This window comes from Etheostoma cragini, chromosome 18 (genome assembly GCF_013103735.1).
Source record: "Etheostoma cragini isolate CJK2018 chromosome 18, CSU_Ecrag_1.0, whole genome shotgun sequence".
In the NCBI taxonomy this organism is placed as follows: Eukaryota; Metazoa; Chordata; class Actinopteri; order Perciformes; family Percidae; genus Etheostoma; species Etheostoma cragini.
In genome coordinates, this window is record NC_048424.1 from 3,427,970 (window position 1) to 3,441,510 (window position 13,541).

The 13,541-nt window shown below is 39.7% G+C and overlaps 1 protein-coding gene across 5 annotated transcripts in view; it reads right to left on the bottom strand.

The window, feature by feature from the left end:
- LOC117961286 (interphotoreceptor matrix proteoglycan 1-like) overlaps positions 1–13,541 on the bottom strand; it is a 56,584-nt gene that overhangs the window by 6,334 nt on the left and 36,709 nt on the right. For all 5 annotated transcript variants that reach the window (XM_034899849.1, XM_034899850.1, XM_034899846.1 and 2 more), the window contains 3 exons: positions 10,436–10,655; positions 8,436–8,643; positions 639–721 (listed from right to left, as the gene is read on the bottom strand). In XM_034899849.1, the coding sequence (XP_034755740.1) occupies positions 682–721; positions 8,436–8,643; positions 10,436–10,655 (468 nt within the window). In that variant the 3' untranslated portion in view covers positions 639–681. The remainder of the gene's footprint in view (positions 1–638; positions 722–8,435; positions 8,644–10,435; positions 10,656–13,541) is intronic.

Consider the following 13,541-nt stretch of genomic DNA (forward strand, 5'->3'; position numbering starts at 1 on the left):
AACCAACATGCTTGTTATATCTTAAACTTTGACCCTCTCACTGTGTGTTAATATGAATATTTTGGTTGCCTAAAAATTTCTTGTTCAGCAACCAAGTTACCTAGCTCGTGCTAGTGTTAGCTAGTAACTTAAAGGGTCGCTATGCCGTTTTGGTGAGTGATGTCAAGGATGCTATGCCTATTATCTTTATAGTCTATGTTTAGACCCCAAAAGAGGATCAGAGAGAGGCAGACTGATCACCATAAGGTTAGACAGGGACAAATCATAGTGTTTCTGCCGTAAAACAGTCTTGACATTCAGTCCTCGTCCATCCTTTGGGAGGTTTAATTAGTCACCCATCAGATCTCCATCTGCTTCAGACGCAGCGGCTCTGAGCCACTCTGGGTGGGAAGGAGAACGGCCCAGTAATTTGTCCAAAGAAACGGACCGCAGGAAGACAATGAAAGTTTTAGCTGTGGATTTAATCTCAAACTTCAAGTTTTTCTCTGCATCATTGGATTAATTTCACAATTTTTAGCCCTAATTCATCCACTGAAGCCTTGCTGAGTGTGCACGATCTTTCCTCCAGCAGTAACACATGATTGCACATGTGGGACTTAACCAGAACAACCTTGCTCCTGGCAACAAGCCCCTCTTACCTTTTATGGTATTCTCTGGTGACGTCCAATCCCATACTTTTTCTTAACTGGCAACGCCTGGGAGGGAGTAGCTGTCTTTGTATCTGTGAAAAAGAAAAAGAAAGGTGTGAAAATGAAACACACTGCAGAGGTTCTGATGTGAGAAACTCCTGTAGTCTTTGTTTCTAGAAAAGTGATTCGGAGTGAAGATATCGCAGAAGACCTGCACATACGGCAAATGTGTTGAAATACAAAACAGCAGGAGAATCTGTGGACTCAACTGGGAGTAGAAGACATTCGGCTGATTATTTTCAGATGAAAACACACATATTGAGATATGATGCTATCTTTAGATCAGTTATGTTTGTCTCTGTATTGTTTTTGGAAATGAAAGTATCATCACTGTTCCCAACTGATATTAAAATTGTTCATTCAGATTCATCCTTAAATTATGAAGCGGTCCCTTCTGCATTATTGAGTTAAAAAACAAGCAGATGTTCAGCTCTTCAAACACATTTTACATCTTTATTTTAGATTTCAGGGGACATTTTGTCAACACAGAACGGTTAAGTGACTTCTTCCTCTGCAGCTCAAGGAAGGATGTGCTTTATATTTCTTAACTGCTTAAACTAAGGGTCCATATTCAGTATCTTTTTTTTTGTAGCTTTTTACTAATATCAGAAGCGAGGGTTAAAATGTTACATATGTTTTAAATATGTCTCTCTAGCAGCTTCTGCTGTAATATTCTCATCACATCAGTGTAAAAATACAACATCCAAACAATTCAATGATAGTAGTGATGATGGTTTGCCCAGTGTCATCAAACCAAAATGCACTCATTAGACCACAACGCGTTCATTAAGTAAACAATCTTAATACATCAATGAAGTGGATTTCCTCATTTAAAGGGTCATCCTAGATTAGTACATTTTGTGCTAGATGTAGTATTACCGCATCAAAGAATGAAGATCAGTCTGCTGGAATTATTTAAAAAAAATCTAAAACATTTGTTAATGAAATCCATCCATTCATCCATGGCCCAAAATTAAGTTTTTTGTCTACCACCCACCTTAAAGCTTACCAATGTCTTTTGGCCGGTGAGCAAAGCAAATCTACTAGCCTCTTGCATATTTAACCAATTTTTGGATGTTGTATATGGTGGTAATTTTGTACATCCATCCATCCATCCATCCATCCATCCCCTTTTATTCAGCCTGCCAGTGAACTGTATTTAAGACGCTCTGTGAATCCAGCATTGCACCCACATACTGCTACTACAACTTTCACACTAACCTGGACCAGAATCCAACCAGAACAAATTTTAGTAGGTAAGCCAGGTAAGAATGTAGCTGAAGGACAAAATTGTGACCTGGAGTACCAGGGCCAAATGGAGAGCAAGGTGCAGGACAAAACCTGAACAACAACTGTGTTTTAAACATACAGTGAGGGGCAAACCTTTGGGCACCCCAGGAAAAAAACTGTATTAATGTGCATATAGAAGCCAAGAAAAGATGGAACAATTTCCAAAAGAAATCAAATGACAGATTAGACATTGATATTATATGTCACAAAAGTTAGATTTTATTTTCATCATTTACACTTTAAAAATAACAAAACACAAAAAATGGCGTTTGCAAACGTTTGGGCATCCTGCAGAGTTAATACCTTGTTCTGCCCCCTTTGGCAAGTATCACAGCTTGGAAAAGCTTCTTGTAGCCAGTCAGGAGTTTTTCGATTCTTGTTTGAGGTATCTTTGCCCATTATTCCTTCCAAATGTCTTCCAGTTCTTTGAGATTTCTGAGTCTGTCACGCACTGCTCTTTAAAGGTCTATCCATAGATTTTCAATTATGTTGAGGTCAGGAGATTTTGAAGGCCATGGCAAAATCTTCAGTTTACGCCTCTTGATGTAATCCACCGTGGATTTGAGGTGTGTTTAGGATCATTAACCATTTGTAGAAGCCATCCTCTCTTTAACTTCAGCTTTTTCTCGGATGGCATCAAGTTAGCATCCAAAATTTGCTGAAATTTTATTGAATCCATTTTTCCTTATACTTGTGAAATGTTCCCTCTTGCCACTGGCTGCAATACAACCCCAAAGCATGGGGTACAACCCCAGCAGAAGTTCTTTTCATAAAATTCTGTGCCCTTTCTTCTCCAAACGAAACTTTGCTCCTTTCGTTCAAAAAGTCCTACTTAAACTTCATTGGTCCACAGAACTTGTTTCCACAATGCATCAGGCTTATCTATATGTTCATTTGCAAACTTCAAACGCTGATTTTTGTGGTGAGAACGTGGAGCAGGTTTTCTACTGATGACTCTTCCATGAAATCCATGTTTGTACAAGTATCTCTTTATAGTGGAATGGTGTACCAAAAATCCAGGGTCTGCCAGGTCTTTCTGGATGGATTGTGCAGTCAAACGTGGGTTTGGACTTGCTTTTCTCACAATCCAGCGAGCTGTTCTGTTTGATATTTTTCTTGGTCTTCCAGATATTGCTTTAACTTCCGCTGTTCCTGATGACGGCCATTTCTTAATTACATTTCGAACAGAGGGTATTGGCATCTCAAAACGCTTTGCTATCTTCTTATAGCCTTCTGCGGCTTTGTGAGTGCAACTGTTTTCATTTTCGGTTTTCTAGACAACTGCTTAGAAGAACTCATGGTGCTAATGGATGGGGCGAGGTCAGATGAGTCTGAGCCTTTAAAACCTTAAGATTGACATCACCTGGTCTTTCCAGATGATGATTGAGAACAATCCATGACACTGTCAGGTCTCAGCTTTCCAAAGGGGGCGGTGCATGCTATAAACTCTGCATGGTGCCAAAACTTTTGCAGACGCCATTTTTTCATTTTCTGTTATTTTGAAAGTGTAAATGATAACATTAAAATCTAAATTTTTGTGACATATTATACAAATGTCTAATCTGTCATTTCATGGCTTTTGGAGATTGTTCCATCTTTTCTTTGCTTCTTTATGCCCATTAATACAAATTTTTACCTGGGGTGCCAAAACTTTTGAGCCACACTGTACAGAGTCTAATAGGTTTTCCTCAGTGTGGTTTCAGGGAATCTTTTGATTAACAAGCCTCTATCTCACACCAAACTGATTAATTTGCCTCTTGCAGCAGCTCTACGTTTTTTCAAGCAGCCAAATGATTAAAAGAAATGTGCAGCTCTGCAGTATTAACTGTTTAGGTTGTACTGCCTTTGTCTGTTTTCTCTGTCCTGTTCTCGGCTGGTCTGCAGGATTAGATCAAACAGGGTTCAGTGTTAATCAAGGGTGGCAAATCCAAGTTGACTGCAAACCCCGAGCCCCTTCAATCCCCCAGAGCAGACAGAAAAGCTGCTGCTTCCTTAGATTTCAGAGAGGAGCCTTTCCTTTTCGATTTATTTTCATTGTCAATTAATCTGTGGATTATTACCAAAAGCCCAACATGACGTCCTCAAATGTCTTGTTTTGTCCACAACTCAAAGATGTTCAATTTACTGTCACAGAGGAGTGTTGAAACTAGAACATATTCACATTTATTAAGCTGCAAAAGATGTGTTTTACCACAAAAAATGACTCAAACTACTTACAAACTAATTACTTGTTTAACAAAAGAATTGTCAATTAAATAATCAATTAATCTTTGCAGCTCTACTGCAGTTTGTACATTTAATATTCATATGGAACAAAACCACTGAAAGTCCACTGAGACAAAAAATGACTTTACTGTATTTAGTTCCTCCAATACTGCACACACATTCACAAACTACCCAGCATTGTTCAAAGTCATTAAAATGAGATCCACTTCTCTGAGCTACAACATGTGGGTGGCAGTAGCTCAGTCCATAGGGAGTTGGGTTGGGAACCGGAGGGTTGCTGGTTCAAGTCCCTGTACGGACCAAAGTACAGAGTGTGGATTGAAAGCTGGAGAGATGCCACGTCACCTCCTGAGCACTGCCAGGTGCAGGAACAAGAAACCGTACTCCCCGAACAACTCAGGGCGCTGTTGCAGCACTGGCAGCCCACACACTCTCAAATCTCTCCATTTGTGCATGAATAGGTCCTGAGCCTGTGTGTGGTGATTACTAACTAAACATAATGTAAATTGTAATTTCCCCTCTGGAAATCAATAAACAGTATAAATTAAAATAGCATTTAAGTTGTAAAAGATTAATGCATGAATAACTATAAAATAATATACATTCCTTATTAAAAGTTTGGGGTCACCTAGAAATTTCCATTGCACTCCATTATAGACAGAATACCAGCTGAGATCAGTTGCGTTAACCAGGGCAGCAGTTTTCAGATTAGATTATGTGCATACATAATTGCAAAAGGTTTCTCCAATGTTTTCTCAGTAAATTTTTTAAAATAATATCAGATTAGTAAACCTAATGTGCCTTTGGATCATTGGATGAATGGTGACTGATAATGGGCAATGTAGATATTGCATTAAAGATCAAGCACCCGCTCAGATCATATGGTATTCTGTCTAAAATGCAGTGGGATGGAAATTTGTTAGTAGCCTCAAACTTTTGACCAGTAGTGTATATTTTTATGCATAATGAATATATTTAATTTTTATACTTTAAGTATACAGTATATACTGTAGATACTGATACTTTTGTTACTTATTAGGAACGCAGGACTTTTTCTTGTAACAGAGTTTTTCTACACTACCTTTACTCAAGTCAAGTCAAATCAAGTGTACTTCTTCCACCTCTGAACGTTGTTGCATAGGAGCTCACCGAATAGTTAATGATATTGTAATTCTCCTTTGTAGTTCCGGTCACATCCCATTACTGACCAGGGGCTAAATGGAAATTTAGAAAATGAGATTCTGTCTCAGAGCGCAACAGGCCCCATAAAGATAATACGGATGTAAAAATAACTCTAAAAATATCTTGCAAAGTTTGAGAAGATGGGAATGTAAGGTAAGAGAACTCTCTGAGGTATTTTGTGCAGAGTGGTGCGGTGCTGAAGTCTAACAGGGTTGAAATTTGATTTTTTATGGCAGTAGAAGGGCAACGACTCTGAGCCGGTAGTTAATATAAGAAACACTTTCTCTCAATTTAAAATCAACTTAGCATTGATTTATAGAGGTGAGGGCTGCCATGTGAGAGAGAGAGAGATTAGTCTGTATGTGAGTGTAAACATAGAAGGCATACAAAAATCTGAGAAAAGAGCAAACAAAAGCACAGCAAACCTCAGAAAACTAGTGTGTTTCTCTGCTGAACTCTAAATCTGTTCACACTGAACTCAAATCTAAATTTAGGGTAAACAAAAAGAAACGAAAGAAAGAAATGAAGCAAAGACGCATCCTCAATGCCAAAATATTTCAGTATGAGCAAAAACTGTGATCATTCCAGCTCAGTCCACTTTAGGCCTGCAACCAGGGTTGGAAATATGCGGAGCTACTTGAAACTCAGCTCCCCCGAAAGCCTTTGTGAAATTTGAAATAATGTTATTTGTAAAGCACTTATGAATGTAAGCGTTTGCTCAGGCAAAAAATTCTGTAAATTTGTGTTTAATAAACACTATTCCTACTGTGGCTAACAACGCGTGGAGGCGCACTCAATGCCTGTTACGTTTTGTCAACATTTGCGGCTCAGGGTTCATAATTATCCTGGGATGCAGTCCAGGTGTGTTCTGTTTAACAAAGTAAAGCCAAAGTGTCACTGTGTGTTAGTAGTTGTTACTGTTAAACAATTTGGTCAAAGATTGCAGCGGTGAATACCATTTCTTTGTTGTCCAAGGCTAAACATTCTCCATGTGAATTGAAATGCACTGACATCCATGACACATCCATGTATGCATATGTGTGGAGTATCCCCATCCCCAAAATACGGCTTACTGTCTATTTCTTTTTCAATGTCATCAATAAGTCCGCTAATTATTTTGTCAATTAATCATTGTGGAATGCACTTGAGGGATTTGTTTACGATAGAGAAAAGATAGAATAAAATATACTGTGTCTATACGGACAAAGGATAAAGTATAACAAACTACCAGGTCACCATGTCAGCTAAACTTGAAACTGTCTTAGTTTTAGAAGAGTTAAAGTTCCCCACAAGGCAGTTTATTAACAGTCCCGGAAATAACTTTTAAAGTAGTTAGCTTTATGATATAATTGAATCTCCCGAGGACATAAGTGTCTGCGTGTGAACTGACACACAGTTAATGAGCCAGAGGATTAATTAAGCTTTTGAGCAGTATGAGCTTTTTGATGAATGGGCCAACATTTTTAAGCTGAGATTGGAAATCTCTCAGCTGTTTATCAATGCTAATCCCACTTTTAGGACAGAATTCAAGCTATTGTGAGTAGTTTCTGTTGCCCCCATGAGGAATTCTAAGTAATGACAACAAAGCTGTCGCGCACAGCCTCCCCCCCTCCTCCTTTTCCTTCACACAGTTGCTAGTAGCCTAGGAGGACACGGAGGATTAAAAAACACGATGGACTCTTCAGAAAAAGTAAATATTTTCACTCCAAATTCTCCATTCTTGATTACAGAAAGATCTGTGCGGAGCTAATAGTCTTGATTAGCTTCGTAGCAACTCATTTGGCAATGGCTTGAATGTAACGGACGTTCATTAATATCAAAAAGTTACAGACTAAAGGTTGAAGTCCAGTTGAGACCAAAGATTCGTAATGAGGTGAGTTAAAACTTCTGTAGCATTCTGAAACCTGCTAGTTCACACCAATGAGACGAGGCTCTTTGGTCTGAACTGGGCTTTACTGTCATTAAAAAGTGGCTATTGAGCATCATCTGGCTGGTTGCATAACGTTTTAAATAAGATTTTTCAGAAAAGCACTGTTTACATAAAAAATTACTGAAAAATAAAAATCACATGTCATGCAGAAAGGTCAAGTTAAGTTAGCATTTCAAGGTGCCATAGAAAAAAGAAGACCCTAAGTTTGAATGGAGCAGAAAGAAAGACATCAGTGTTACAGCTGATAACTGACAAACATAACAATACACAACGTAGCTATCTTTTTTAAGCAAGCTGTCCATTATTTATTTCATTATAGTTCCATTTTGCAGCAAATGCTTTGACAATCCAAGATTAATAAAGCATCATTTATTGATTTTTGCTGTTAACAAAATTATGACCTTAAGAAGTTGCTGTTTTGAGCATTTTAGTTAACAATTGTGTATTTATAAATCAAACATGTAGATATTGAATGCAATAAGGGTTGCAAGTGTTGGGCAAGTAAATATAACAACCCCCGTACCCGAATGGGGAGAATGCTTGTTGAATGATCAGCCAATCAGACCTTGAGTTGGCGCTGGTGATTGTTAGCGGTCAGCTGTCTAGTTAGAAGAAGATTCTTGGCTTATTTTGCCTTTTGTATGTGCTTGTCTTTATGTGGTTATACTGAACAATTTTTATAAATAAATAAAATCTATAAATGTAGAATCCCCCCCCAAAAAGGTGTCTCTACCGTCGTTAATCTTTGCAATTACAATCTGATTTTTTATTTATGTAAAAAGCATCTTTCAGTAAACTTTAACTCATCTATGGCACTGTTCATGATGTTTTTATAGGTTGTAAATAAAGGTCAAATATAGCAATTTACTTGAGTCTCTGTTGTTATTTGATAAGCCCAAATAACCACATTTGATGACCCAACGTTGAACGCTGAAGGCAAACCTGTTCTTGTCTATTGACGTTGGTCAGCATCTCCACTTGTTAGCTTTAAAAAAGCTCCAAAGAACGTATTTTTTTCTCTCTTAGCTCCGGTTGGTAGCGACTATTTTCCAATAGCTGTTGTTGTTGTTTGGAATTAAAACTCAACGTCCTAACAATCCGTGTGTGTACTTATTTACCTGCACACGGCTCCATGTCCAGGGACAATGTGACAGTCGCCTCCTTGGCAGTAGTCGGGCTGCAGGACACACAGACTCTGACAGGGGAGGCCGTCTACCGACAGGAAGCCCGGCTCGCAAAGACACTGAGCCTCCTTCGTCCGGCCGTTCACCACGCAGCGAGAGAACTCTTCGCAGGCCAGGAACTTGCAGGCATCGGCCTGATCAGCTGTGAGGGAGAGAAGAAGAAGAAGATGAAGAAAGGGAAAACATTAGTATTCATGAAGTGTGTCCCTGCTCCTCTCTCCAGGAGGTGCTGAGGAGTGTTTGATTTTAATGAGATCTTCTGCTTCTGGTCTGCATTGAAATGTTAAGATTTAGCCTCAGGCGTGGGTGGTTTCCGAGACTAAACGTCAGCTACACTCCGGGGTAATCTGCACGTTTGGATGAAATGTCCGCCATGTGATGCCATGGCGTGTGAGCAGTATGTAATTGTAAATCACTTATACATACAAACGTACATCCCTATGTATTTAGTCAAATGTATTGTATACCTCTGCTGGTGTTTAGGTACTGCCCCCTGCACCAACCTTTGGGGCTGGCTAAAACCTCTTTGGGGGGCGAGGGGGCAACCCTTCCTCTATCCAGGAAAAAACTCTGGCTTTTATACTCTAGGGGCCCTATTTTAACGATCTGAGTATATGGCGTGCGCCGGGCGCACGGTTCTAAAGGGTTGGACTTACTGTCTCCATTAATCATAAGTGGGTGCTGGACGCTCTTGAAATAGCAAAGACACTTGCATCGGGCTTTGTACTGCGCTGCACTGGGTGCAAGAAAGGACCCTCTGTGTTTGTATGTAGAAGGACAATCTGTAGTTTAAGCCCAGCAGCAAAACCTATATGTGCCATGTTTTGTGTGAAAAGCGTCACTTGGTTGTTTTTCTGCTGGCCTGTGAGTAGGGACATCTGGGCACCGAGGGGATTTTAATATTCAACAGTTCATTTACACATACTACCGACATTATTATGGTACAAAGTTGGTTGAATATCGGTAAAGTATCCCTTTAACAATAAAACACTCTAAAACTGACATTGTGCTTACCTAAGTTAATTCTTTTAGAATATACTCAAATGATGGACTTTTAATGGAGTATTTTATTTTTGTACTCATATGAGTAGATGTGCAAGGCTTTTACAGTACGACTGGGTGCATATAAGAATCTGAGTGTATTTTATCGCCACCGGCCAATTATACGACACAAGTTGACTTTCTGCAAAAACATGATCCCCAACCCCACGCCTCAGCTCACTTCTCATCTTCATTGTTATTATTCCATCCCTGTAATGTTCTGTACAATCCCACTGAGGATTGGTGGATTTGACATATAGACCTCATTACTGAGTCTATTTGAGTGTGTATGTGATCTGTGCTCTCCGCCTGAATCTCATCCGTGGCCAATATTACAATACAAAGCTTATATACAAACAAAGAAGGAGCGCTAATACAACAATGAGTTATTATGAGATGCTGGTTCATGTGCTCACACAAACAGATATCATAAAGCACATCACTGTACTGCAGTGAAATGAATGAGGAACTTAAAGGTCCCCCCCCAATATTGTTGAGTCATAAAGATATAATTGTATGCAATAAGCAGGGAGGGCACGGGTCCGCACCAGCCCTCCTTGCTCCGCCCCTGCTTATATCATACAATCAAACATAACTTAACAATATGGGGGAAAAAAACCTTTACGTTACGTATTCATTTCAGTCCTTAAAACTAAGCCATGCCAAGAGTATATCTTCAATTTAATTAGCGAGCCACTTGTTTATTTTCATTAAAGATTTTTTTTTTGGGCTAGGTAAGAAAGCTGAAAAGAGAGGGGGGGAAGACATGCAGGAGATCGTCGCAGGTCGGACTCTGCGTCAAAGCATAAACCTCTATGTATATGTGCGCCTCCTCTACTCACTGGGCCAACCCGGCCACAGCTAGCCACTTTTAACCAAATATGTACTTGTACCTGGTTCAACATCCAGAGAGTGGGTGTCTATCTCGATGTGCAGGTTCTGGGAGGCTGTGAAGCAGAACTCCTCCAGGGCGCAGTGCACGGCGCTGGTGATGTTGTACGGCACAGACTTGGCAAACTTCATCCTGCTGTTGACGACCACGCTGCCCTTCCTGAAGTTAAGAATCTCCAGTTTCTTGAAGCCCGTCAGGTTTGCCTGCAAGAACGGCATCAGCTGGAGGCAGAAGCACAAAAAGGATCATCACTTTGGCATCCATTTCTGTCATTTTGAAAACTAGTCTCGCATTGCCAGAACCTTCATGGCAGCACTGTGGGGGAAGGTCTGGATAGTTCACACAGCATTCTTGTATGGGAGAAAAGCGTGCTCTTGTTTATTAAACCAATCACATACATCTTCGTCGGTGCTAAGCTGCGGACGGAGCCACGGTGCCGCTGCAAAAGAGCCTCGGGAAGGAACTTGTTTTGGTGGAACGTGTGTACGTAGTGTACACACGTGTGTACAGAAAACTCAGATTGGACAGATAGTCTAGCTAGCTGTCTGGATTTAACCTGCAGAGATCTAAGGAGCATTTAACCATAGTCCTTATGAATCCACCAGAGGTTAGTACCCCAACACAAAGACAGAATTGAATCCGGCGGAAAATGAAAGACATCTGAAATTTCCCAGCGGCACCAAAGCAATCCTGGAAATGAAAAGTTGTTATAGGCTATTGTGAAACAGACCGTTAGTGGCACACCGGGTATCCCTCAAAGGGAAGACGGTGATCAACATTTTACAGTTAATTTTTGATTGGGCTGGGACCATATGCTTTTGTCCCAATTCAATTATATCACGATACATGTGGGCTGATTGGATTTGTATCGCGGTTTTCATTCTTTGGTAATCCGTAGAATTGAGTATGGCAATTTTTTTTCAAAGAAGAATGCATATCACGTCAGTCAGACATTTATTTACTTGGTGAAGAACATAACACAGATTTCTGCTTTCGCTCTGTTTTGATGGCAACAGAAATAAATCATTGAAAAAAACAAACAAAAAACAATTTACAAACAATTTTTGATTTTTTTCTCCCACTGCTGCAATTTGATACCATTGACCAATTGGTTGGTTCCATTTATCAAATTACCTCATCTGATGTTTCCTCTATGTTGATTATGTAGTGGCGGCCGGCCATGGCAAAACTTCTGCCGCCACGGCATTAGAAATAAGGCGGACGCACAATGTAGTCACGGTTGCCTTTTTGATTATCCTGCTGACATAATGCACGACCTGTTGGCTGCCGCTCACATTGCGATTTTACAACAAGTAGAACTATTCATATATTTTTTATTCATTATAGAAATAGGGAAACTGTCAGTTTATAGGGCCGCAACATAAACCTGTATTTAAATTGTAGATTAATTTTACATTTTCTAGATTCATCCTTTAGTTGAATTGTACTGTAAAATGTCAGAAAATGGTTTTTAAAAAATTATTTGGATCATTGTTTCCAAAAGCCCAAGATGATAACCTCAAATGTCTTGTTTTGACCACAACTCAAAGATATTCAGTTTACTGTCACAGAGGAGAGAAGAAACTAGAACATATCACATTTACATCACATTTAAGAAGCTGACATCACAAATGTAGCTTTTTTTCATAAAAAATGACTCAAAATGATTGATTATCAAAATAGTTGATAACTTTGTCGCTCTGTTTATTCTCCCTTTCGTCTTAATTTTTCAGTTTTGTGCCCTCCTGGTAAAAAAAACTACTGCCACAGGGACATTGGCAATATTTACATAGATTTAAATGTCAGATTTAAATGATGCATAGCAGGGTTTTCCCTACCATCATTAGGTGCAGCATCCGAGCCATCTTGGGCAAGACCTGATATTTTCCGACCACGTATTAAAAAATTGTCAGATTTACATTTTAGGTTAATGGGTCGGGCCGGGCCGGGCTCGGGTAGGGTCAGGCCGGGCTGGGCTCGGGTAGGGTCAGGCTTTATTTTTTGGGGCCCCATCTACAGAAAGTTTTAGTTTGTGTCTGTCTATCTCTCTGTCTGCCTGTCTATCTGCCTGTCTCTCTGTCTGTGTGCGTACGTGCCTGCATGTCTGGAAACGATAAATACTTTTATAACCAGCACTGGCAGCGACTGCCACTGATGTGATTATGCTGTTTACTGAGGAGATGTCATTACGCTGCTCACGACCGAAGCGGCTTCACTTTGTTTCACTTTATTTCTTCTGTCAAGGTCATCACCACAAACTAGATACCGCAACAACAAATAAGGATTTTTCAAAATTTAGTTAAACCCTCCAAAAGCCTCGCTGCATCTCTGCACAGCACACAATTAAGCACAAATTCTCTGAATCCCATTTGGCCGAGCGTAAATACCTCTATTGATGCAGGAAACAAAACTCTGCAATGTGGGTTCAAGGATTTCGAACAATTTATAGTCCTGAGCCAATATATTGTATTTATGTGATAATTACTGTGTTGTTTCAGTGTTTAATTCTTTCACTGCTGTCAGCGGTAAACAGCAGCAGACCAAAGGACACAGAGAGTAAGAGAGAGCGAGGGAGAGAGAAAGAAGGGGGGGAGAGAGAAAGCAAGGGAAAGAGACTGATAGAGTGAGAGAGCAAGAGAGAGGGAGAAAGACAGACAGAGATTGATTTTTTAGATTTTTTAAAAACATTTATTTTTCAATAAATAAATATAATATAAAATATGATATTTTCACCAAAATACCATATCTTCACAAATGCAAATAAATAATATAAGTATACATATGAACTATATACTATCATAGAGAGACAGAGTGAAAGATGACCTCTTCCTCCTGCACTGAACACACAGTTGTGGTAAAACACCACTGGTCTACAAACTCCTGCATGTCCTTCATCAGAGAAAGGAACCTATAGTCCACTCTCACCCTGTCTGTCACCAGAGACACCAACATGTCTGTCAGCTCTCGTCCGGACACATTGTCCATTTGTTTTTTTCTGCTTTAATAAATCAACACTTCAACAATTGCTACTTCTTTGTTTTGTCGTTTCTTGTATCCAGCACCAAACATAAACAGACAGTCAGACAGAGAGAGATAGAGAGAAAGAG